Consider the following 26,322-nt stretch of genomic DNA (forward strand, 5'->3'; position numbering starts at 1 on the left):
AGTCAGCAGCACGAGGAGGGTGAAACTGCATTCTCATGCAAATAAGTGGCTCTGTACATGGGATGTATCTGTGCAAATCATGCAGCTGCCATCTGCAGCGACCCCTGCAATCCATACTGCCCTAACAATCAATATTTATCTTTATTATAGTATAGAAAGAAAACATGCAAAAGAAACTAATGATTTTGCCAGCTTCTCGATCCACACAGCAATTAGGTCAGTCAGCTTTGAGTCCCTTCCCCCTTCCATCAGTTGCTCTCAAGCAGAGGATTTGCAAACAAGATGCTGTACTGCTATAAAAGTACTAAAAGGTAGTTTGAAGTCTCACATACATTACACGGGTATTGGCTGCTTCGTGTTCAGCAGTGTGTATAATAACTATGTGTGACCTACTTGTTCCAGATGCAGAAACAATGAGCTGCTTTAACATCTGCAATGTCCCAAGCATTATACAGTAGATACATTGCTGTTTTCTGCTGCTTTTCTTTCTCTTCTAGAGAAAAAGTAGATCTTTGCTCATACCTAGGCATAACACTTAAACATACACGTTGGACTTGCGCTTCAAATAAACAGAGGAATGGAATCAAATCCTTAAAAATACACAATTCTGCAAAAACTTGAATTTCTCTCTTTAACTTGAGATCATACCTAAGGCATGAAGTGAAGATGCTGCTGCATAAATCTTCACATGGAGCTCAGTAGTCATGTCTAGTAAGAGTCCAGGAAAGGGTTTGCAGAGGGAAGTAAAGGCACTGCAGCAATCTCTGCGCTGCACAGCAGCAGATGACCAAGCAGGTTGCACCTTCTCACACCCATATCACTTATCTTAGCCTCAACCTGATAGCAGATCTACCTCCAGTGCCTGCCCAGAAATGAGCCCACTGCTGTCTCTGTTAACTGGTAATGTTTCATTTGGTGTATGTTCTATGGTTAAAAGATTTTGAAATAAAAGGAAAGCCGCTGACTTCCAGGGAAACTGTTGAGATGACGTGTTGAGATAAGTGTAGAGACACTGTGCAGGGCTAGGAGTCAGCAATACTGGAAAAAGTGTAGCCTGAGCAACTGGAAATTAGTCAATGAAGGGTTTGCATGAAAGACAAAACATGAGGAATGCTAGAAAAAGCGAGATGACGCCTACCTGTCTGTATGTTATGTTTTCATTACAAAGCCTGCTCTGAGAAAGGGCCAGGTTGGAGGCTGGTCAGCCAGATCCTGCTGCCTGGAGTATGAGAGCTGAACAGACAACCCAGCCCTGTTTCTCCATTTGGGACTTGGAAAAAAAATGCCACATGAACGGACACAAAAGTGGGAAAACTAGCAAAATACAAAATTGTAGCTTGAGTTGCTGTCCACAGCACAAACGAGAACAATGTTGCAGCAGCTCCAGCTTAGGTGAAAGATTTGGCTCATTAGAAACCAGTGTCTAGACATGATGTTAGGGTCAGGATATAAGGTCCCCAGGTAAGCATTGCACAAATGCCACGGTTCCTGTCAGGTTTCTCTCTGTCAAGCTGCTGAGATACTGTAGGACTCTTTCAGAGGGCAATTCCAACCTAAACTGGCCTAGGTGTAAAAGTGACTTTGTACCCAACCATAAACAGGGAAAGATCCCCGCAGACTTCAAAAAGACCCTAAGTCAATCCAAAAGTAAGTGGGTTCCTCTTTCTCAGGAGTCTGCAGAAGGAGCCAGGAAAGGTGTGGAAAAAACAGCTTTATCTTCAGCAGCTCCAAGAAAAGCTTGTGGTCCAGTTCTCCAGAGGAGGATGAGGGAATGAGCACTTTGTGTTTCTAAACTGATTGCACTACTAGTGGCCATGCTAGAAAGTTAAAGCTTGGAAAAATGATGGCTTGTTTGGCCATCTGGTGAAGTTGTTTTACTCTCTCTCTCTCTCTCTATATATATATTATTTGGGTTTAGTTAAAACCAGCCATTTTTCCCAGTCAGGTGAGTTTCACAGAATCACTTTACCATCTCTGCATCCTTCATCCTGTGCCAAAATAGGCTATTTAATTTTGAAGTGAGACTGATTCCCAACTCCTTTAGGATGATGGTTGGGAGACTTTGACCTTTCTACCCATTGAGTCAACACAATCCTTCAGAGGCTTATGTTCATTTGAGTAAGTCCTGCCTTTCCAGATTCTCAGGATTTATTTTCTTAATAACATTCTTTAAAAAAAAAAAAAAGAAGAAAAGAAACTTGTTTTAACATAAGCCAAGATTGTCTGGAGTTACTTATACTTCATAGTGTTTTATTACCAGTACACTTTGGAACACTCTGGTAAATAATTCAGCCTACACAAAGAAATTGGCTATATTTTCTCTATACATCGAGGAAGTCTGTCGTGTAGACTATATATCATGGGTCTAAATGTTCTCAGATAAATGCAAACCCACATTGTATTCCATCTGTACTACTCACCCAAGTAGGTTTTTAAGGACCCCATACAACACATCCATCTCCTGTCCAAAAACTAGAATCCCTAACATTTGGTTTTGTAATAAAAAAGGCATTTTTTATCTTTTGCAATTACAGCAAAACCTGCTGTGTGTCCAGGGAATAATACTCTATACAGTCATAAAGCTTACAGATTTTTTTTTTCCTTAAGCTCCTCTTTTCAGATGCTCGCCCAAACTTGGTTTTCAGTTCAGAAGGTGAACTTCCAACTTAGGGAAGTCAATGAAAGTTATCCCACTGACTTCAGTGAAACAAAAGTTCTCTCCCAGTTTGATAACTATGGAGTAACTTCTCAGTAGCCTGTGGAGCCTTTTGCTGGTAGAAGGGAGAACAAACTCAGTTGGAGTGTGAATGCTCTGTCAGTCACACAGTGCAAAGGGATAACTTGGAAATTGTGATGATAAAAGCAGAATTTGCCTTACTGACTGCTTCAATTGCTTCAGAGGAAATATTGATTTGTCAAAAGCCAAAAATAGCTTCTGAGATTTTGGGGGGTTTTCATGTCTTACCGTGCCATGCTGTTGTAGGAGCAAGGCACAAATTATTCTGAAATTCAGGGATAGGAAGGCTTGTAAGAGACACGGTCATCATTTGTCTTTGCAATTAGGAGTCAGTCAACATTAGAGTTGGGGGAAAAAAGCTCCAATAATTTTAAAAGCATGGCTCAACATAGACCAATTTTCCTGTTAGGTTTCCATGGCCAAGATGAGTCTATGCAGTGTGTGGACAGGAGGCATGGAGGGATGGGTGGTCATGGCAGAGAAGGCTGGAGGGACAGAGGACTGTGGAAGCAGGGAGGAAATGTAAAGCTGACTTGCAGCTAGTCCAGTCGACTGTTTGCTGGAGAGTGGGGAGGAACTGCAGTGGCTGCCAACATTCAGGGGCTCAGGGAGGGTTTTGGGAACACTACCCAAGGGCGGGAGGGAGGTTATCCTCTCCTGCCTTCCTTCTGCCTGCTGGGAGGCTGGAAATTCTCATCCAGCATGAACAGCTGAATTAAACGTTTATGTGATGGGGCAGCTGGAGGATGTGGCGCGGCGGCAGCATCGAGGTGGTGCGGCTGTGGGACTGCGTTAACACCGACCCGTACCTGTTTCAAGGGTGCACATGTGTGGCTCAGCGTTGTGTGGGACAGCAACAGCATCCCCCTGTCTTTTCAGGCAATGTCAGCATACAACACATACACGTGACAGCATGGTGGAGAGAACCATTCCATGTGCACAGTTCAGCAGGGGAGCAAATGAACCCAGGGTCTGGGTTTTTTTTTTTACTCCCTGGTGGTTTTCAGTCCTGGGTAGGAAAGTGTCCTAGCCTTCTGAGCACATGGCTTTATTTGCACTGGGAGGAATGGTTTTGGCACACTGTTTTGTGCTCTTGCTGTAATACAGAGTGTTGTAAAGATCATGCCCAGCTCCTGCTGCTTTGTGAGAGGGACACAGGAGGGTCCCTTTGGGCCCTGCAAGGTGCCTGCGCTGGTGCTCCCCAGAGCTGTGTGAGACTGAGTTTGTACCCCCACAGTGACGTTGGTTGTGTAACCCCGTGGCTGGGAGAGCCTGGGCTCACCAGGCTGTGAAAGTGCACATAAGGGATGATAATATGGTAATGCACATCAGATATTAATGTGCATTGACACGTAATCGTCTGCGTACATCAAGGCATTACAGCGTGAAAGAGCAAGTGCAAAGGCCTTGCAGGGCAACGTGCTTTTGCACCTTCTTTTTCCCCGTTTTCTCTTAGCCTTGTTATTTAAAAGTAAGCTTTCTCCCTCCCTGGCCCCCCATTTTGCCAAAGTCATCCCCTAGCAGTAAAGCGAGCGGTGCCTTCCTGACGGCCTATTTAGTGGCAATAAAAAGCCGATTGGCCTAATGCGCAATCAAGAAAGGAGTGACATTTATTGCTTCGGTTTTATGATGCTGTGAACTGAGCAAGATTTGGAGCCCGACAGTGCCTTCAGGGGGCAGGAGATCACCAGCAATGAATTGTATTTATACCTTTTCCAATTTCCTACTAGCGTTTTAGCAATAAATAGACTGTGTTGTTATTGAGTTTTATGTAAGTATGTTTACGAAAGCAGGAATACAACTTTGTAGCTCAGAATTACATGTGTTGGCTAAATAGATCAGCAGAGAGAATAACTATGTAAAACACTGGGAAAGCACTTACCAATTTATTATCAAATGTCTTAATAGAATGCTTCATCTCTTCCATCCCACTTTATGTTAACTATTAAAATAGAACTGCATCCATTGCAGAAGGTCGAAGGCTCCTTCACACACCCATGTAGGAACATCAAGGCCACGGTTTGTTCACACATCTAAACCATTAAAAATACATCCCATGCATTAAATATGAGCCTGAGGAAAACTCAATAGGAGCTGACGCACAGGGCTGACCTCAGCTCTCACAGCCCCTGCCAAGTGGCAGGTGTCCCTTCCTCACAGAGCCCATCTTCTGCCCCAGTCCCTTCCTGCGTGCAGGCTGCAGCTAAAAGCCTGTGTGAGATGTCCCCAGACGTACAGATTTAATTGCTATGTCTCAGCCTGCCCATTTTGTAACAGAGCTCTCTCCTGTGGAACAGCACAGGTGCCCTGGGGACACCTGTCCTGACCAGTGCACAGCACTTGCTCCTTTCAGGGAGCTGCAGATGCATTCCACTGATCTGTGTCCCAGACCTGAAGAAGATTATTCTCATCCCATTAGTTTGCTGGCAAGGACATGTCCTTGGGATGGCACATTGCAGTCATTTATCTGTCTTCCTTTCCCTGGCAGTGGACTGTCCCTTGGGGCTTGATCCCAAAAGCAGGCAGCCACTGTGGTCAGCATGAGGCAGCAAGAGAAGAGGCAGATCCCCAGCCATCACTAATGCCTAGTTTTGTACAGCAGCTTTCACCTACAGACCTGGATGCTTTGAGGAAAAGAGGGTTACTACTGCACTCTCCTTCTTGCAAATGCAGTGATTTGCTTGGGTCCCAGGCTCATACCGGGGGGCTGAGATCTCATTTCACTGCTGGGCAGGATAACATGAGGTTATCCTGCCTTATTTCTGTGCAGAACGTGCCAACAATGAGTGAAGGAAAGCCTGGAAGTATCCCGCCAAAATTTCATTAAATAGCTAGACTGGATTTTGTTTTGTCATTGAAGGCAGCTGACCAAGCAGGGTAGCCTGGAGTATGTGGCCAGTTCAGATGGTGCTGCATCAGGCAGCTATCCCCAGTTAGAGCCTGGTGCTAACAGCACCAAGGCTGTGGGTCCAACCCCTGCGTGGGCTGTTTACTGAAGACGATCTTTGCAGGTCTCTTACACCTCAGAGTACCCGTGAATCTGTGAGGAAGCAGGAGGCACACATGTTTAAGGATGCAGAGAGGTTTGTGGGGAGAGCTGGTCTGGGTTTGCACATGTGGAGGCAGACTTTACATTGAGGAATTTCTTTACCGCCGTTTTCACTCATTTTAGAAAGGTCCCCACTTCCCTTCCCCACCAGCAGCGGATGGCTCATGTGCTGGAAGGGAGGGGGCTAGCAACACACTGGTCTCTGCTAGCCAAAAAGCCATCATCCCTTTACTTTCACTGATAAATCAGTCCACTTTCCACTTTCAGGAATAACTTCTAGTGTTGTTAACAAAGGTTTTAGCAGAAATTTGCCATTGGTCCCAGAAAGTGCTGCAGTTTTTTATGAGCAGAAGGATCCTTCCTGCATGGCAGGTCCATGCCAGGACCTCCAGCTAGTTAGTGTCCCATGCTTCCCACTGGACATTGCAATATTCTCACTGGTTGTTCAGTCTGGGGTGAAGCTCTGGGATTTGTGGGAACAATTTTCGTTCTTCTGCTGGCTTCAAGATAGGAGTGAACAATATCAGCAGTCTGAGGCGCACAGCAATAAACCGTTCATGAAGGACAGCCTCACATGTTTACGCAAAGACTCAGCAAAGCTTTGTTTTAGCACAGACCACAGAGACGTGAAGGACACCAGCGGTAGGCAAACCATAAAAGGGCATGTATTTTATTCTATGAGTTTGAAATAAACTTCACCCATTAGATACCTGCAGACACTTGAACTGGCATGTGCACAGAATTAGAATTTTCTTCTCTGGTCACACAGCTAGCAGGAGGGTTTTTCCATGACTCTTCAAACCCAGTCATCAGCCTTGTGATTCTCTGTTTGGCTTTAAAGTGTCCAGTGTAGCAAAGATTGCTTTATACAACTTATTACTTTCTAAATAGAAATTATATTTAGAAGGACAGGAAAAAAAAAAAGAGACATTTGTTTTGCTCTGAAGTTGTTAGCATACAACTCAATGTACTGTTGAGGGCACCAGAGGCATTGGGAAGCTAGGTGAAGGTTGTACTATAATTGGTGCTGGGAATTGTAAGAAGGAAGCAAAGGTGAAGTTTGTTATGTTTTTTGTCAAAAATTTAGTAAAAAAATTAAAGGGGAATTAGGACTCAAGTTGCATTGTCCTGCACTGCAGATTAAAGCATTTTTCATGAGCTGCAGTCTCCAGGATGACTTCTTGAAAACTGGAGGAGCATGAGACAAGCTCCTCACTGAGCTCTGGGAAGCAGCCAGTGCCCAGGGACTCTCCTCATGGCGGTACAGCAAGGTGTCTCCAGGAGCAGTCCATGGTTTTGAAACATCCTCCCCAAGCTGCCATGAAAAACGTGCTCTGACAAATCCGTGTGTATTTTTAAGCACTGCCAGTCAGTCCCTGCTATGCAGCAGCAGCAGCGTGGCAGCTGTAGCCCAGGCTCCTGGCTCTGTCTCCAGCTACACTCCTAGAGTAGTGAATTTGGTATGCAAGGAAGGCCATCAGTAAATATATTCACCACTTTAGCGCATTTTAGCTTGACATATGTCCAGTAAACAATATTTTGGGCTCTTGCAGTAAAAAAAAAAAAAAATCACCTGATTATTCAGTGCTTCCTTCTGTTATGATGCTTTGGGGTCCTTCAAATCATTTTCATTATGCACTACATAATAATAAAAATCTCCATGCAGTATGCTGATAATTCTGTGCATGGTCTCTGTGATTTCTAATTGTTTGAATAACAGGATGCTATTGAAATACCATGCAGAAACATTGCATCACCCTGAGGGAATCAAGCTTTTCTCCTTTTACTCCTGGTGAAGATAAACATTTGAACAGTTGATAGAGGTAAAATATCCCAGGGAAGCCACCGCGCAAAGTAGACATGCTAAAGCCCTTAGTGCAGAAGCAGGGCTACAAAGGACAAAAAGGAAAAATAAATTAGATAAATAAATAAATAAATAACAACCAGTGAATGGAAGGCACTCAAAATAAGCCATGCTTTTCTTCTCTTGTGATCTTAAAGCAGAAGAGAAGCACTAGCAGGCCCAGAAAAGAAATACTGCATGCTATTTTTGTGCTGCCATTATAAAATATGTATTGTTTATTGTTCTGCACTGCAGCTAAAGTTTTGCATCAACCTCAAAAATTACAGCAAAATTTGTTTTGAAGGAGACACGCCGAGTCTCTATTCTTTAAGCCTCTTAATGATGTTCTTAAGAGTGCAGTGATAGGATTTCAGTCTCCTGGCAAGCACAGACAGGTTGTAGGGTATGATTCATAGAAAGTGTAAAACACTGTGTGCCAGTGTGCATGATGAATATATTTGATATATATGTATGTCAGCATACCTGATGTTCAGTGCATGCCAAAGCAGGCAATGATGCCAGGCAGTTTTGTCATCCGTTGGGTGCCATCCTCTTGGGCTGTGCTCCACGTGCTGCAGAGACCACCGTGGGGTACCTGAGTTTGGCCAGACTACCAAAAGTCTCTGTTGACCCTGCCTTGAGGGTGTCAGGACTTTGAAACATCCTGTTTAACTCTCTGTTAAAGGGGTGTAAAGATGCCAGGCCATTGCTGCTGTAGGGCTGTCTGAGATCACTGTAGAGCTCACTGGTGGGCTTGGAGATGGGCTGAGGGGCAGCGGCAGAAGCTCGGATTTATGGGGTCCTTTTGACACTCACGTCAAAACAGAGGTGTGTCCAAGCCCCCTGGAGCAATCCAGTTTAGCTGCCCGTGTGTGCAGGTGGCTTTGTGGGTGGGTGGTGTGCTGAGGTGGGTACAGAGGTGGCTGTCACTGCTTGCCAGTGAAGGGCTATCACAGGCTGTGTGTTTGAACAAGGTGTGATGCTAGTCTGAACAGGCTACCTGACCTCCCAGAGGCTCACCTTGCCCAGTCCCTGCCTAGGGCTTGTTCAAGTGTCTCTGCATGGTGTGTTGAGGCATTAAACACCCCCAAAGCTGCCTGGGTACATGAGAGCTCCCACCAGCCTCCTGACACACAGCTGAACCGTGCTACAATGCCTGTTCCAGTGTCAAGGCGTAATGTTAAGCCTGGCTTCATTTCAGCTTGCCTGCTGGTAGTGTCAACAAAGATGCCCTGTGTACCAGAAAGAAAAACCTTGCAGGAATCCAAATGATAGAGAAGGCATTTGGGACTGATTGCCAGGCTCTTTATGCAGGCGTATACTGCCAGGTTTGCTTTAAATAGGCACTTATTGTCCTACTCGGAGGGGCAGGGGGCTTGCAGAGGACTATGCTGACATCCAAAAATTTGAGTTTCTGATCACCATTTTCTAGTCAGAGCAGAGAAAGATAAGAAATGTCTCTGGTGGAAATATCATAAATGTACAACTGTGTTTTTATGTATACACTGTTTTGTGGCAAAGGAAAGGCTTTGGGCATTTTTATGCTGCAAAATGTTGTTGGGTTTTTCATTGCTTTTTTTATTTCTTTTTTTCCTGGAGAAAGTGTATAACGTTTAAAATGATTGCAGAATGGAACTTCACCTTCCCTGTAAAATAGTGCTCTCTGAGACATGGTGGGATCTCACACTTGACCAAATTAGCATATGAGCTCTGACTAGTAAAAATAACACTAGATTTGCATTTTCACATTTTTAGCTCTTGCTTCCCTGTCTCTTTGGTTTTATGCCTTTTTTCTTGACTGACAATTCTCTTTGTGGCAGATTTATTGCTGTTCTGCTGTTTGGACCCTGTAATCAACTAGACACTTGGCTGAAGACGTTAGTCATTTCATTAAGTACTTCTCATTCAGATATCTCAGGCACAATTTTCTGTTGCTCTGGTTCCAAAAAGCAAATGACCCATGGCCAGCAAAGTCTAAATATGAATCTTTAATAAACAGAGGTAGTACCAACAATGCTCTCAGGTTTCCAAACAGCAGAGGGCTAATTAAAAGACGCTGAATGGGGAAGAACTGCCATTGGCATCTCACAATGACAGAAATGTGCCTGCATCTGTTCCCAGTGAAACCGCTCTTTTGGAAGCATTGTCTCATTTATCCTCGTTGCTTCCCATCAGAGCTACGTGGGAAACCTTCCTCATACTACGTGCAGATATTGCATAGTCTTTTTTTTTTTTAATTATTTTTCAGTAATACATTGCTGGAAACAAAGACCCAATAGTTGTTCTTATAGGAGTAAAGATAAAGCATGGAGTGCGTTTCTTTTTGTCATCACTGTGTCACTAATGATTATATTCTGTTCATGAACTAAGGAAATAGAATTACAGCATTCCCCTACCTTTCATGGGCAAAGAAGCATTCTCTCATTTTATTGAGACTCCTCCTTAAAATGCAGTTCCTCCTTCCAGGGACAGTTCTTCATAGCCATGACTCCTCTCTTCAGTATCTTGCTCTCTGCAGGCAAAGGTATTCTCTGTGCCCAGAAAATAATACCATATGTTATTTGCAGAAGTGTAGGGACTTACGAGACTGTGCACTCACCTGTGCCTGGTTTATTGACCCCATTAATTTTTATGGAGACTGATTCAACAGAAAGCCCAGTTGGCTGTTCCAGCTTGGCCAAGCAGCCTGGTGCAGCCCATCACCACCACTGCTGGCACATAGACCCGACTGAGGGCTGGGCAGCATTTCTTCAGGATCTGGGCTGGAAAGGAGTTCTTTGTGCTTTTCTCTCATTTCTCTGGGGAGGGGAGAAGCATGTTAAACAGGTGAAATAGTGATGATCACTCCCAAAATGCCCGTGGGTTCCTTTGTGCTGTTGAGCACCCTCTTTGCAGTTCCTGCCTTGACAGAAGCTCCCAAAGCTCACAGACTGGAGTGCAGCAACACACAGCCCACAAGGAGGTGCCTGTCAGCATCTCACCTGCCTCAGGCTAAGCTCAGTTCTGCCAGCTCTCCCCCAGGCGTCCTCCTGGGCCTCTCCTGCATCTTATCTGCAGAGCTGCACCTCTTCCTGCAGACACCGTCTGGTTCATTCCAGGTGTGACATTCCTATGACAGGGTCCAGCAAAGTCATCAAGCAGTGCTGCAAAATGCACCATGGGGAGTTAGCCCAAAATCCCCTCAGGAGGTGCCCAGGCTTGCCCCTTGGACAGTCTTTTTAGTTTGCTTTGGTGTTTTTTGCTTCCATGATCCCCAAAGTAACCACACAGATTGCTGGATGTTCAGTTCCTCCAAGATTATCATCATATGAAATGAAATGGAATAAAATAAAGCCTATAAAATAAAGGGAATTCATTGGAGACTATCACAATGACCTGGAAGAAAGGACATAAGAAAATGAGCCTTGTTTAATGATTGTTTATAGTAGCAGCCCAAATTTTAATCAATTAGTGTGTGAGCCCATTACTTGAAGATGTGCAGGGCCTGTGGACCAGCATTTCTTCCTTTGTCAGAGCAACTGGGGTATCTGCTGACGTCTTGGAGGCTCACCTTCCTCACAGAGGCTTTTAAAGCTGTATTTCTGACTGCAGAAGGCATGGTTAAATCCTACACATGCATTTTGTATATGTTCTTGGGTACAGTTTCATCCTGTGACCCCCCTAGGAGACCTCATTGACCTTCCCACGGTATCTTGAGCCCCAGCAACACTGCGTCAGCCTTTCTATTGCCAGGCTTTCTTCAGTGCTACACTTGGGAACACAGAAACCAAATAGATGTATTGGTAGAACTATAATCAGAAGTCATAGGCAGGATGTTAACATGGTCAAATGGTCAAATTACTCAAAATTCGAGGCCTCCTGGAGTGCCTCAGGGACTGGGAAGCTGCAGGCAGCCAGCCAGCCCATTGGACACACGCATGGCAGTGGGATGGGTGCTGCCAGCCCTGTGCATGACAGGTGTCAGGGAAGGCTCTCTTCAGGGTAGGGGACTTCTGTGTCCCCCAAGAGCTGAAGTCTTGAACACTGTTGGTACTCTTGCCTAACATACACTGCGGGGCCAAGCGGGGATGTCACAGGGTGGTTCTTGTTTAATACAAGAGAGTCCCACTTCTGCATTTTATAATGCTTCAAAAAGTGAAGGCACCTTTACAGCATTTCATTCAATCAAATGTATTAAGTGCTGTTCATTATGTATTTATTACCTCACTGGTGGATCCCACTCAAGTCTGAGGCATTCTCAGAGGCTGCATTTGCCTAGGCACACACGTTTGGAGTACATGCCTCACCTCTTTCCCTGCAATTTGCCCTTCTGGAATTTGGTGGAGTGGTCCAAATGGCAGACTGTTTCTTCCTCCAGTTTGAAAAAATGTGTTTGAATACCGTCATTTTCCCTGATAAGAGGAGCACTAGAAATTAAAGAGTCAGCAACACAAGCACATTAATCTTCCTGATGCAGTCCTACCTTTCACATTTCCTGACATTATATTTGATGTCAACTTAATTGTGCAGCCTTAAAGTAGGATTTGAGTATATAAGTGCAAAAGCAGTAATAAACTGCAGAAGCAAGCTAGAAGTTGTCTGCTGAAAACTGTGCAAGGGGTGGATGACGCACAGATCCTTGCAGCAAGGAGATTGGGGCAACAAGTTTGGTGTTTTTTCAGCATCCATCTAGTTGGCCCTGAGAATCAGGCTTCACACAGGAGATCCTATAAGGCTCTGGAGCATACGGTGTCATCCTGGGGGTGTCCCTTTCTGCTCTCCCTGGCACACGAGCGATCTGACCCCAGCACAAGCCGCGTGTGGTTTGTGGTGCTCACGTGGCGCGTCCTCTTCGTGTGGCTGCTGAAGAGGTTTGCTTGGAAAGAAAGGCTGGTCTTGCAGTAGAGATTTTAAAATGGGGTTCAGAAAAACATTAGTTCTCACTTCTGCTGGAACAGGTCAGGAAAGTAATTTTGGATCTTTGTGTTTTGGAAGGTATCAAAAGATGTAAATAAATGCCTGGTGGGCTCGGAAGCTCTTTGAAATCAGTGGGAGATAGGTCTCAGAGATACCAAAAATCCCACACAAAGTGTTTGCATGCATCCTTAAGCATTTAAACACCTTTAAAAATATGTCTCTAAAGCGTCTAACTCTGAGCATAGGTTCCTGCATCCCCTAGGTATTTTTGAAATTGCATCCAAAGTTGCTAAGATTTCCCCTAAAGAGCGCCCTTTGGTTGTAATTTTCCTGTTGGCTTAATTTTCTCTTGACTTGAGACATAATATATATTAACCTTCACTCATTTTTTGTAGCAAAATGTAGAGAAGTGAAGCTGTTTCTTAACTGGTTTATTACAAAAAAAGGGAGCATATGGCTGATTGTGTCCCATCTGAAATGCAAATGGTGGAGCTACGTGGAAAGAATTGCTATTACTTGAGCAGTAAATGTTTCCTAATGAAGTGAGTTTGACTAAGGTGGGAAGCTGGAAATGGCTGCGGAAAGAAATGATGATGGTTAATATTTCAGTGGAGCAGAACATTCTTATTCTGCTGATAAGGAGATTCTTAGGAAATGTGCTGGAGTTTTTTTCTTATATTCTGTATGTTTATCAGTGCGGGGAAATTGCTACACACAAGGAGCTAGACGCTTTTCTTCGGGTTATGAAATCATGTAATTTAATTTATAACCACAGCTTTTCACCACTGGCCTCTTTTTGAACTGAAGATTCCTGTGTTTTGTGAACATTTGGGGTAAATAGACCTACCCAGTGTAAAAAAAAATTCTGAAAGAGCACAACTACTGGTTCCACTGTCTCCCATCACCCTGGTCACATTCCTGGACGCCAGAGGCCAGACCGGGTGATAGAGGGATTTGACCCACACTCTAATTTCCTTCTTCCTCTTTCCACCAAAGTTTTGTGTATATCCCTCTACACCTCCAGTAGTCAAAGGTGTCCAGATGTCTGCTGAAAATGGGAGGTGGACTGACTTTTAAACACTTTCTTAAATCAAGCAGCGAGGCTAGAGGCTTGACATTTCCATTAGTTAGCTTTCCAAAGGGAGAGCTGTGGAGCTGGCGCCGTGAGGTTCAGCACAACCGGTGGGCTGGAGATAGAGCATCAATTGCATTACTTTGCCTGAATGTCAGAAGGAGCCAGGAAGAGTTTAGATAGCAGCATGTGCACAATTATGTGCTCAGAAGAGCTGGAGCAGCTGCCAGGTTAGACCTCTGGCTTTGTCCCCAAGCAAGATCACGTTGGGTTTGCTGAGGCTGAGCTGTCTGTTACACGGCACAGTTGGGGGACAGAAGACTAGCGTGCCTATGCTCTGCTGATGCCCAAGGGTGTCTGACATTGCTAATGATAATGAAATAGGAGAAACCTAAAGAAAAGAGTCTGCAGCCTGCTGTTGATGGAAATAATTAGGTTTCTCCATCTTAGAAGCAATGGCAAGGCTTGCTGGGATCAGTACGTGTCCACATTAGTGCGTTAGTTCGGATCCAGAGCAGACTTCGGAAGTGAATCCCTCCCTGTGCTCTGGTTCACATCTCAGGGCAGCCCAGGAGTTCACAAGCTGTGGTCTCTGGAGGTGGCCCTAAGCAATCTGAGAACAGGGCTACCACTGCCCTGCCTGCATGTGCCCACGCTGTGCTCTTGGACGTGGGAGCCTTCACCCTGCACAGAGCATGACACCCAGCCAGGAGTGGGCACTGACCTTCCTGAGTAACACCTGGGTAAGGCTTTTTGGTTGCTGAGTTATCCAAGTGCTTCAGAAAGTGCTTGTGCACAACGTCTTCCCTAAAACAGCACTCTGCTGGTTTTAATAGTGAGTAGCCTCTCTGTGTCCAGGAGCTGGGGAGATCCCACCAGCCTGAGGCACAGAGAGAGTGTGGTCACATCCCTGCTTCAGTCTTGGTCTTGGCAGGTGGTTTTATTCCAGGGAGGTGAAGTGAGGCTTCAGTATCACATCTTCTGTTACAGTCAGAGTGCCTCTAGTCCCTGTAATTATTTTCAGAATCAAATCATAAATCAATATAAACCCACATTTATATGTTGTTACATACAATGGACAGCTCCTGAACAGAGGAGAATTTTGTGGCTCCCTTAGTTTGCAGGAAGGCTCAGCGGCTTGCTTTATCTGCGTATCTCTTTGGTTTACAAGAGATTACAAGTGGTAATGCTGTGGCACAGGTCTCCATGTAAAACACACTTCTTTTATCTTTCCTTTTGCTTGCTTTCATGTGCCTCTTCCCTCTCCCCACATCTCATTTCCATTGAGAAATACAAATGACCTCTCAACAGAACTTTCCACTTTCCTTATATTGATTTGCATTGTACAGTCAGGATAATACACATTTCTGAGATGTATTTATGATGTCATGAAAAAAGTTTCTCATATTAGCCTCTTCTTTTTTCTCTTTCTGTATCGTTTCAGGTGTGTGTGCAACATTGACTGTTCTCAAACCAACTTCAATCCTCTTTGTGCTTCCGATGGGAAATCTTATGATAATGCATGTCAAATCAAAGAGGCATCATGCCAGAAACAGGAGAAAATTGAAGTCATGTCTTTGGGTCGATGTCAAGGTAACTCTCATAACAAAACTCATTTCAAAGAATGTTTTCAGTTTTTGTTCAGGGAGAAAAAAAAGAACCAGGGCTGGGTTCTTACTTGGCAATTGTTACATTGCAGTTTATACTGCAGAGCACAGGCTGTGCGCAGAGGCAGAGCCCTCCATGGTGCAGATGCAGTGAAGCGTGAGGAGGGCACCACTCCTAACCCTGCCCTTGGCCTGCCCACAGCAGCAGCAGCAGGGGACTGCCCAGCCCTGCTCTGGTTTCAGCATCAGTCACCAGTCTCCACCCAGAGCAGCTTGCCCAGAGCTCTGTCTTCCAGGCAGCAGTTGGAGCCAGACAGCAGGAATGCCCCTCAGATACATTTTGCCACCCAGGGTGGATTTTTTGGTGCTCCCTTAACTGGAGCAGCATGAGGCAGTCTCGGGAGACTCCCCAAAGATGTGCTCCCAAACGCAGTGCTTGGGCTGGTTCTTTGAGTGACCTGCACTGAGCCCCAGGATGCCCAAGGTGCCTAGAAAGAAGTTTTCGAATCGTGGCTCAAGGCTTTCCCTCTTTCCCCATAAATACAATGCTTCTCTGTGCCCAGCTCTTGAGCTACTACACCTGTAACCCTTGAGCTGACTTTAAAAACCCTGTTTTTCTCTAAAATAAAAATGAAGAAAATTTGCCTTTAAATAGCTCCTGTAAATAAAGTGTCTACTGAGGCTCAGACTCTCAATAGCTTTTTTCCTTAGCTTCTGACCCATAAATCCTCAGTACATCTACTTACAAGGCCCTAGTATACAGGTGTATTAAACACATTCCAGTTTATTCCTAGCTCTTTAAAGTTAACCACCCTAAGTGGCAGTTCATTTCAGGGTACATATTAAAACTCCCCAATTACTTCAAGTAGAGCAGAAATGACAACTCCTGCTTCAGACTGATATATTTATCCCAGCTGCAATCTGTTACCACATATTGTTAGAAAAAAGATCCTGCTGTTTTCACCTGGCAGGCCTGGGAGAGCCTTGCAGCCAGCAGAGATGATGTGTGTGCAAGTGAAGTTAGCTCTGCCTGGGCACTGCGGCCAGGGCTTGGCTGTATCGAGTCCAGGCTCCCTAGGCAACTCAACACATTTCTTTTCACACAGACAATACCACAACAACTACAAAGTCAGAAGATGGGCATTATGCAAGAACAGATTATGCAGGTACGGTTCCTATTCTGTGAGAATCACAATTCACAGGATATGTGTAAGTCTCTTTTCTCCTTCATTTGCTAAGTTGAAGTGTCCTCATCTTCTAGTATGGTTTTCCTGGTTTACTTTAAGAAAACACTGTATTTCCATTACTCTTTCTTTTGCTACAAACTCTCTTCTTAATAAATGGGCTGCTTCTATTTTTGTCAACCTACAGATACTCTGGCCATAAAACACCTGTTCTGACAGAGGAAATAAGTACTGTAAATTATTTGCCAGAATTAGGAGACATTATTGAAAATTATAGAATCAGTGCACTAGATTGTGCATATTTTTGTCATGATATACAGGTTTAAGGACATGAAAATCCAGTGCATAGCACTGTTGGGATACCATGAAACACTGCCATAATAGATATTACCTGTCGGTGTTTAACTATGAAGTTAATCAGGTTCTTAAAGTGCGAGGGGTTTAAATGATAAATGGGTTTAATTTATTTAGACGCTACAGTAAAATATAATGGCTGAATAGCCCTATATGGCACTTGAAATTAAAAACATGTAAATACTAGTGAGGTTTGGGAGACATTTTTTACACCCTTTGCCTGGGAGGATTGATTTAGAAATTGAATGTGTGTGTGCGCGCACACGTGCATGCAAATGTTCACAGCTCACACTGAGAATGAAACCCTCTGGGAAGGTCTGGTGAAAATGGGTCAGGTGATGTATTCATTGCTTCAGTTTCATGATATTTCTGTGGTTTTAAAGTGATTGGAGAGAGTAGGTGTGGATCCCTGGGTTTGCCTGAGCTGCATGGCTTGGGTGAAATCTAGTTGACAGTTTCACAGGTGTTAACACTTCTTGCTGCGAGAGTCCTGAGGCAGTAATTAATTCAGCTGGTCATCTTCTGTGAGGGTCTTCTGTGCCATCCCTGTGACAGGGGGGTACCCAGCCTTAGAAACAATTGTTCTGTTTCTACTTAAAACAGTGCATGACGATTGAAACATAGAGCTCTGATTAAAACATAGAGCTCTGAATGAATGATGTCTCAGTGAGGCAGAACAGTGCGAGGTGTTAGGGGTTGCTGCAGCACAAAGCAGGGAGGGTAGAAGTTGCCATGGAAAGAAAATGCTGGGATGAATTTCTAAAAGATCAAGGGTGAGCCATGGTCCAAGTATTTCCTACTGTCAAGGAGCCCTTCACTGGTGAAGACAGGGACATGCAAAGAGAAAACAGTCTTCAGTGTCTTTCCTCCAAACTCCTGATTACCCTCAGCTTTTTGTGGGAGGAAGTAGCCAGTTTTCTTAAAATGCTCGAAAGGCTGAGGTGGTATCTGGTGACGGGCAGGAGATAGGGCCAAGTAGGCCAAAATTACTTATTTTAAGTTAGAAACAAGGCCAAGTAATGTTATATTAAATCCCTTCTCTTTCTTGCTGGAGAGCTGAGAGTGCTGGCTTCCCCAAGCCAAGATGAAGGCCTGGAGCCCATTTTCAGTGTGCAGCCTGTTCTATGCTGCTGCTGCTGTCTGGTGGATTTGCTTTAGGATGGCAGTGACCCACATCAGCAAGAGAGGAGACAGCACAGTTAAGCATGAAGCAACTGAGTTGTAACAAGAAGGGAGGAAAGGCAGGTTGGGGATTAGGGATGAGGAGGAGATCGCAGTGGTGACAAGAGAAAGCCACGTCATGGGTCATGGAGGAAGAGGAGCACAGAAGGCACCTTGAGCTCAAGTGAGCAGGAGGACGAGAACAGCTGTTGCTCGGGAGAGAGATGATATTTCAGCCCACACTCAAGTGGAGAGGTGGGATGAAGAAAATTGATTGCAGCAAAAGGTTGTCAGGGATTGGGAGCCAAGGAGGGAACTCAGGAGGGAACTGGGTTACTGGGCAGGGAGAGCAGAATCATGGCACAGAGGAGCAGGCCTGTAGTGGAGATGGTCTCCAAGTGCCAAGAGATCAGAAGGAGTGTGGGAATAGATGGTCCAGTGAGAGATGACAGAGACCTGTGGAAAGGAGACAGGGCACCTCCCTTCCCTACAGCCATGGGAGTGATGGAGGTATCCTGAATCAGCAGTGAAGTCCAGTAGGTACCTCTGGCACAGGAAGACACCATCATTGCACCTTAGAAAGCCACTTCTTGGGGCTTCTGGTGTGGCTCAGGCCCCAGTGGGCTTCTCAAGGGTGGTGACTGTGTCATCTGGGCGGGTCTCATCAGGTACTGTCCATTGACTGAACCTCAGCCACAGTCGCCTGTGCCAGCTGATGTCTTTTTTGTGTGTACCTAACTATTGCTCTGGCTTTATGTTTTCTTTTTCACATACAGTAACAGTATGTAGGGTGAAATTGCTAGTTCATGCGGGGCAATCTACATTCCTCCAGTGTCCCCAAAATGTTTGTGGCATAACCCCATCAAGAGACCCTAGGGGAAAGGGACTGCTGTATCAAAAAGCTGCAACAACTCCAGCCTTTCAGAATTAATCAGGGAAAAGGAAGACAGCAGTATAACTGAGGCTCAGTGAACATTCATGCATTTGCCACACAGGAAGCTCTGTGCCATCCTCATGTTCTTTCAGCTGCAGAAACATTTGATGGTGAAAGCTGTTATAAGAATGTGGCATGTGCTACTTTCTTCCCACCTTCTCATCTCCTCAGACAGGAAATGTTGCCCTAACCATGGGAAAAGCAACAGTTCCTCAGCCTCTGAAGCGATTTCCCTGAGCCTGCGGCTTTCTAGAGAATACCTTTGTTCTCTACCATTTAATGGCACTAAAAATCACCGAGACCGTGAACACCACACGCTTTTAAAAACATTGACTTATATGGACGGACTTTCCCAGGGGAGAATGTAGCAGTGGGCATAATTGATGTTGTCAATTACGCCAATGCAGCTGTGCCAAATGCTCTTTGCAGGGACTGTGGTGGCTGAGCAGTGCGGGTTTTTCCATAACCACCCCCGCACGCCCACCATGGGGGCCCGGGAAGGCAGCAGCTCTGCGAACAGCCACAAGTCCCAACACCCAGCTGAGTTTTTCCATACCAAACTATTCAAACCGTCTGTTCAATCAGCATCTCTGCTCCCTCCTGTTCTGGCAAGCCTGCTGATACTCACCAGCAATGCAGAATCTTTCCGTTTGCAAAGCTGAGGGTACTCGTTCCTTTGGGGGGTAAATCTTTGCCTTAGGTTTGCATCGCTTTGGTTCTTAAGGGCTCTTGCTTTACACAGGCAAGATTTATGCCAGCACTGTAAATGCCTGACTAATATCAGAGGCCCCCAAAAAGCAGTACTCCTTTTTCAACAAAGCAAACCTGAGAAGAGTGAGCTGTAGGAGGCTCTTCTCTGACCCTGTCCCGCCTCTCCAGGGTCACCAGTCCGCCCTTGCCCTGGCTGCCTGTGCCATACACGTCAGCACGGTGTCTGCACACGTGTGCATTTGTGCCTCTGTGCAGTTCTGGCCTCTTCTTTTTCTGAAACCCCAAGCTATTTATCAGACTTGGGGAGATTTTCACTCTCCTCAACAAATGGCAGACTGTTGACCTTGATCAAGTTTGTGTGGTGAGATTTGGTTTTAGTGAATAAATGAATGGGTGCGATTTTTCCCTCAAATCCAATAGAAATACGCTTTACCTTGCAATTTCCATGAAAGAGCATTTTTGAGCATTTTAAGTGTAATGTATGTTTTAGAATGTAGTGTCTGAGCTGAAAGTCCTGTGATCGATGTTTTCTTGAATTTCCCCATTATATGCATAAATAAGGCTGTTTTGGTGGCATTTTGGAATTCAGAGTCCAGGCAATCAAGGAGTTCTCATCTTGTTAATCCACTTGCCTATTTATTTATATTCTTCAATATTTATATTCTCTTCTTAAGATCTGGATATTAGCAATTATCCCCCTAATGATTTTATCCTTTCTCATTATCAAATTACAGAGGTTTTTTTCCAAGCCATTTTGAGCACTATAAGGAATAAGTCAGTATGGATGTGCCATATTTCAGTGTTATATATTCATGAAAATTGTCAGTGAAGACACTGACAAATTTGATAGACCTATTCCATAATATCATCTTCCAGGCCAGACAAACCTCCCCATATGAGCATTGATTAGATCAAGTCTCAGCAGCTGAATGCCAGCAGCGCAGAGAAGCTGATGGAAGAGGGAAGGAGGCATTTTCAGCCCAAATAGTCTCCTCTGGTGAAAAATGTGCATCCTCGAGTGGTCAGTTGGAGCTGTATTTTTGGGTTCTCAGTGGCAGTAAACTCTCCTGCAGGCAGTGTCTTGGCCTGTCTTGCCAGAGCTGTTTCTGTGCCCGGAACCGATAATGAGCACAAAATGCTGCACGTCTTCACATGGCTGCTCTGTTCCCTGCTCACCCTCCTGGGTTCCCATGGGATTTCAAACGTACATGACAGTCTTGGATCTTTTTCAGACCGCTTTCTGGCACTGGGGCTGTCCTGGCACTCCCAGGGGTGCTTGGGCGAGTAATCCGGCAGATGGCTGTGTTGCCCAAGCAAACTCAGAGCTCCACCAAAAACGGCAAAATCCATCTGTGTCAACACATCATCTTCCCTTGGCTGGGACACGGCTGTGGGATGAGGGCCATGAGAGCCATCGCACATTACAAAGATAAAGGAGAGTCTCGGACTCTTCAATGAGTCCCCTCAAAAGTCCAGGAGTCTTGGACTCCAAAATAAATGCAATTCAGTCACAGCCATCTTCGTTGTGTGTAACAGGCCTGGAGAGTGGCCAGGAATCAGAACAGCAGTGCTGAATTTCTATAGTGACTGTTTTCTAATTTTCTTTTCCCCCCTGGACTAAAATATGAGAACTTCAGACTAGATTCCTTCTCGCTATCATAATATTTTCAAAGTAGGTTCAGTTTGGAGTCTAAACCACTTGACATTGTCCATTTAAATTAAATTTTGTGTCTACTACTATGTCAGCCATTTGCTGAACTGCTGAAGAATAATAAAGCCCCAGAGCTTAGCTATGGGATATAAACTATGGTGCATTTTTGCTATGCCTTTGTAAACCAGGCTTTCCTTTCTTCTTAATGGAATTAGCAAGTGAGACACAAAGCTGAACACTGTGCAACCATCACGGCTAGAGAGAAACTATTTCTCATCTGCCGCGTTGTAAGAATGTGGGGGAAATTACATCCTTGCATATGCAGATTTGCTTGGCTTTTGATTCCTCAGACTTGGAGTCAGAGTTTGTCACACTAAACAAATAGATTATATAGAAAGCGTTCCTGCTATTCCATCAAACCACTTTAAAATTGAAAAAAACTAGATTTTAATATTTTGACAGCTGTGTGGCAGTATGAATGCTTTCTAGCTACGGCCTCCACCTGCGGTCACACGCACACAGACACACACACACTGACCTGTGGACGAACAAGAATGGTACAATTAGTACAGTTTTTTTTTAATGGGAAGCTTTTAAATGTTGCTTGAATTGTATTTGCATTTACAAATTGCTATCTGCATTTGTTTGCAAGGTTTTATGAAAATATATTTAAGGTCCTCAAAAGGTGGTAGATGAGCTCTGCAAAACACAGGAGAAAAAAGAGCCTAGATTCTTCTGAGAATTCTATCTCTCAAACACAAGAGATAGATTACTGTGTTCTGGTAGCCTGATGGTCTCCAGCCCTTCTGCTGCCTTGCATCTCCTCCAGTGTTTTTGATATACAGAAGAAAATCTAAAAGGCAGAGATAGATACCACCTGGTAAGTCAATAAATCTTACTGCCAGCTAATTCTGAACTCAAGTCTGAGTAGCCAACAGAGTCAGTCCCAATGACTCTCTTGGCCCTCACACACTCCACTTGTCCTGGGTGTTTTTGAAATGAAAATTTGCAGCTGCTTCTTTTTAACTCCAGGGCTGTAAAAGGTGGAGTGTGGAAAGTCCCACTCCAGCATTTTTCATGAGGAAGGCTGGATGCTTTATTTCTAAAATAGGAAAGACTGGGGCAATAATGCAGTTGTCTTGCAATGGGCACTGCAGCACAGGCTACCCCAAGTGCTTTTCTTCTGTAGAACCCTCTGAATTTTACCTTCAGATCCTGCTTGGCCCTATCTTGCTGAAATCGACATAATTTTTTTTTGAATGGGAGACAGTCACTGTTGTAGGGGTCACATAATAGCCTCACAAACAAGCCCCCTGCCAGGAAGGAAGCTGCAGCACTCCAGAGCACTGTGCCATGTGATTTAACAGCACTTACTCCTAACAGTCTCTTCCTGAGGAGCATGCAAAATAAAAACAGGCTTATGGAGATTTTAAAAACAAGCAAGAGGGAGAGAGAAATATTGCTCATTTAATCTGCCAGCCTCAAGAGAATACCTCACTTTTTATGGGAGTTCTCTTCTAACTTCGAATTGCATGCACTAAGCTTGGTAAAATGTGCCTTGGTTATTTTGGATTTCTGGGGGGGTTGTGGTTTTATAATGAGATAAATTGTGCCTTTTCATTACTTATGATTTCCCAGTGTCATGTTCATGGAACCTGTAATTGTTAGCATTAAAACTTAAATTAGGTCTCAGGTGAACTGCTAGACATCTCTTTACGTAGAATGATGTAGCTCAAGGAGGAAGAACATTTCCATTTGTGCCTCTAAAGCTTAGCCCTTAATTCAGTCACTAATGAATGTGAATCAAAAGTTGCAGAATTTGTTTGTGCTTTCTTCCCATAATAAACAAATTCAGTATTGTTGCGAGTGAACATTATAAAGAAAGCCATTTGATTTGCATTAAAGCTTGGTAGCCTGAAAGTTCAGTAAATCCAGGCTAAGAATTTGATCTGTAGGAAACAAACGGGAAAAACAAGTTCCAACTTGCAACACCAGCATTGGCATGGGCAGCCTAAAAGATACAAAATCAGACCAGGCTGTTTTACAGTTGTCAGCATCCCTGAAGCATTTAACTCCTGGAAATGAATTCAGGTGTTAATCTTCCTTAAGATATGGGGTGAGGGTGGAAGTTGTAATCCAAGTATATTTTTTCATCTGGGATTTCCATCAGAACTGTGAGAAATTTATGAAACTTGCTCCAAACACTTCTTCTGCTTGCCCAAGACTGTGTGCCTTACTTGTTGGTTTTCCCCTTCTGCTGTCATGTTAGCAGTCTTCTGTAACATTTTGTTCTCTTAAAGGTTATGGATAAAAACAGAAATTCTAAGTGCAACAGAGATGAGCAGACCTGAGTTCATGTAGGCATTTCTACAGATTCTTCCATTTGTGTCCCAGTCCATAAACACATAACGTTTCATTTACATAAGTTTGGTGTTATTTGGAGCACAAGAACCCATCTTCACGAGCAAACCTGAACCTTTCAGTACTTGCTGATCCTTTTGGTCCTCTGCTCTGTATCTGTGTTTTGATCAGAGGAATGGGTAAGCTCAAAAGCAGGTAAAGCTGGCAGAAAAGAAAGACACCTTCCTGCTTACACATAAAAATGTGATCCCCAAAACTCAGCACAAGCTGAATTGTGCCTGATTTCTCAAGCTGTCTTTAACCGGATACCTACTGCTTAAAAAGGACCTCTAATTGCAAGGGTAGGGACCCTTGGAAAATCACTTTTATGGTTTGTAATCATGCTAGTTGTCATGCTCTAGTTAAAGCAACTCCCAAAACTTGTTTTTGCTAACCTTTGTTTTCAGAGGTTTATGGGAATGAAGCAACATGATCTACAGCCAGTGTTCATCTGCCATGGATATATGGAATATGCACCGTAATTCCTGGCTGCAGCCCCCACCACTGTGAAAGGGTTTACAGTTATCCAAAAAAGTCTTTTTATATCTGACTAAATCACATTGTAGCACCTAGTTAATACTGCGTCTTTGCCACTTTTCAGGCCCCTCCTTTGAGGTAGATCAGCATTAAAGAGGAGAGTTCAGTATGAACTCCATCTAACAATGCAGGCCACAAAGTGGCTTCACAGATCTGTACCTAAATTTACTGCAGACAGCCCCAGACCTACTGCACACCAGAAATCACAGGGAAGCTTAAGTCCTTCTCCCTTTGGGATCTAGAAGGACTGTGCAGCCAGGTTCCTCTGTAGGGCCAACAATCTGACACTTAGGGTGACGCAGGGTGGTGGCACATGTGACTCCTGGGGGACTCTGCTGTGGTGCCTGTGTTTCACACTGTATCAGCTGTGCTGCTGTTCTAGGTACCAGTCTGTAATCCCCAGCACTTCATCCAGTGCCAGGAGGATGGTAGATACCAACTGTCTTTGGCATTCTGACACCCTGAAGGCGTTTCCCTCTTGATAGCATCTTCTTGCCTTTCTCAACTCCCCTGCTTCCCCTACAAGAAAAGAAAGTAAATTAAAAAAAAAAAAGGGAACTGAGACAAGACTCTATAAATCTTTCCCAAGGACTAGGGTGGAAAATTAATCCTGTTTTCTGGATTTGGGGAGGAATTTTCCTCACCCTTGGTTCCATCCTTCCTTTGGGCTCCAGGCACTTTGATATCTCAAGAGTCATCCTTGAAGGATACTGTTCAAGATGGTGCACAGCAGCTGTTTGCCATCCACTACACTAATTTGAATTAGTTGATAGATATTAAGGAGTACCACAGTGTATTTTTATGCCCAGCAGCTCTGTTTTAGGCCTAGTTTCTGTAAATTTGCTGTTAGGAATTACAGAACCTTTCCAAGGATTTGAGAGTTAAAAGTATAATGAGATGCTAGACTATCCATTTTCAGGAAACATCAACATTTAAATATTTGTGTTTGATCTAGTCTGAAATGTTAAAAAAAATTTATTTTGAAATATTCATAGAACTGAATTTCCTCAGAATTTTGTTTCATGGGATGTTTTGGCATTCTTTATGAAATGTTAGATATCAAAATACCATGAGATGAAAGCATATGACAGTTGTAATAAGTAAGTTGTAACCGTGAGGAAAGTTGCTACTTAGAGCTGACTGAAACATCCTCTTTTGTAGAAGGAGTATCATCATGTCAAATTGCAATACAAACACGAGATAATTTGATCACTTAGACATGTGCAGTGGTAACCTGAGCCTTAAGATAACAAAGGCTTTCACCTGGATTCAGGAGTATAAACACATCTGGTGGAATTAAAGGAAATATGGTTGGGGAGGAAAAGAAGGAACTGTGTATTTATTTTTAATAGACCTTCAGAATTAGGTTAGATGGAGACAAGGGGCAAATTTTGCCTGGTTTAGTAGATTTGAGTAAAGAAAGTAAACACAGACAAATATTTTGCCTCAAGTGTTTCACTTGGCTGATGGTTCCACTTCTTTCCATTGAATACACCTGCTAAATTGAATACACCTGCTAAAGGGAGTATTTACCTTTTCCATTGAACACACCTGCTAAAAGCCACACTGTGCACTGATTTTTCAAGCAATGCAACACAAGTATTCTTTTCATATTAACATTTAGTGTATGAAACCATGAGTGACAGAAACTTGTTTCTGAAGGAAAATGGAAAAGGTTTAGAGAAAGTATGAATTTTAGCATGAGATGCAGCATTTTGAATATAAGCTTTGCCTTCTCCCATACTTCTGTCCATAGAAACATTGCTCTGCATTCAGGATAAACCCAGCCTTGGCAGTTTAAGGAGCACCTCTGTATCACCGAGCAAGCAGAAGTGCTCTTAATAACTCAGGTTTGAAAAGCAACATTTACCTGCCTAGAAAGGTGACTTCTTACACACTTGGGCTGTCATATTACCTTGTACCCATGAGCTGTGAAACTCTCTTCTTGGAAATACAACGGCTGTAAACAAAATGTGCTATTAGAGTACCCGTGGCAGTGCATGTCAGAATATAATCAACACTGAATCAAAATGCACTGCTTTGCCTACTGCTGTTATCACAAGCCTTAGCCATTTTAGACAGCATTACATAATGGCAAAATATTTTTCAGGGGGAAAAAAAAATTAAAACTCTCCCTGTGGTTTTAGTCTTCCTCTTATTTTATCTGTGGTTTAAAGCTGTGTCAG

The 26,322-nt window shown here is 43.9% G+C and overlaps 1 protein-coding gene across 1 annotated transcript in view; it reads left to right on the top strand.

Annotated features, from left to right (window-relative positions):
- The window catches only part of TMEFF2 (transmembrane protein with EGF like and two follistatin like domains 2), a 143,363-nt gene that overhangs the window by 95,236 nt on the left and 21,805 nt on the right, over positions 1 to 26,322 (top strand). The window contains exons 7-8 of the mRNA XM_042040593.1: positions 15,042 to 15,190; positions 16,311 to 16,370. Coding sequence (XP_041896527.1) covers positions 15,042 to 15,190; positions 16,311 to 16,370 — 209 coding nt within the window. The remainder of the gene's footprint in view (positions 1 to 15,041; positions 15,191 to 16,310; positions 16,371 to 26,322) is intronic.

This window comes from Corvus kubaryi, unplaced genomic scaffold (assembly GCF_017639235.1).
Source record: "Corvus kubaryi isolate FWS band 111438036 unplaced genomic scaffold, C.kubaryi_AGA036_p1.0 37396, whole genome shotgun sequence".
Lineage (NCBI taxonomy): Eukaryota > Metazoa > Chordata > Aves > Passeriformes > Corvidae > Corvus > Corvus kubaryi.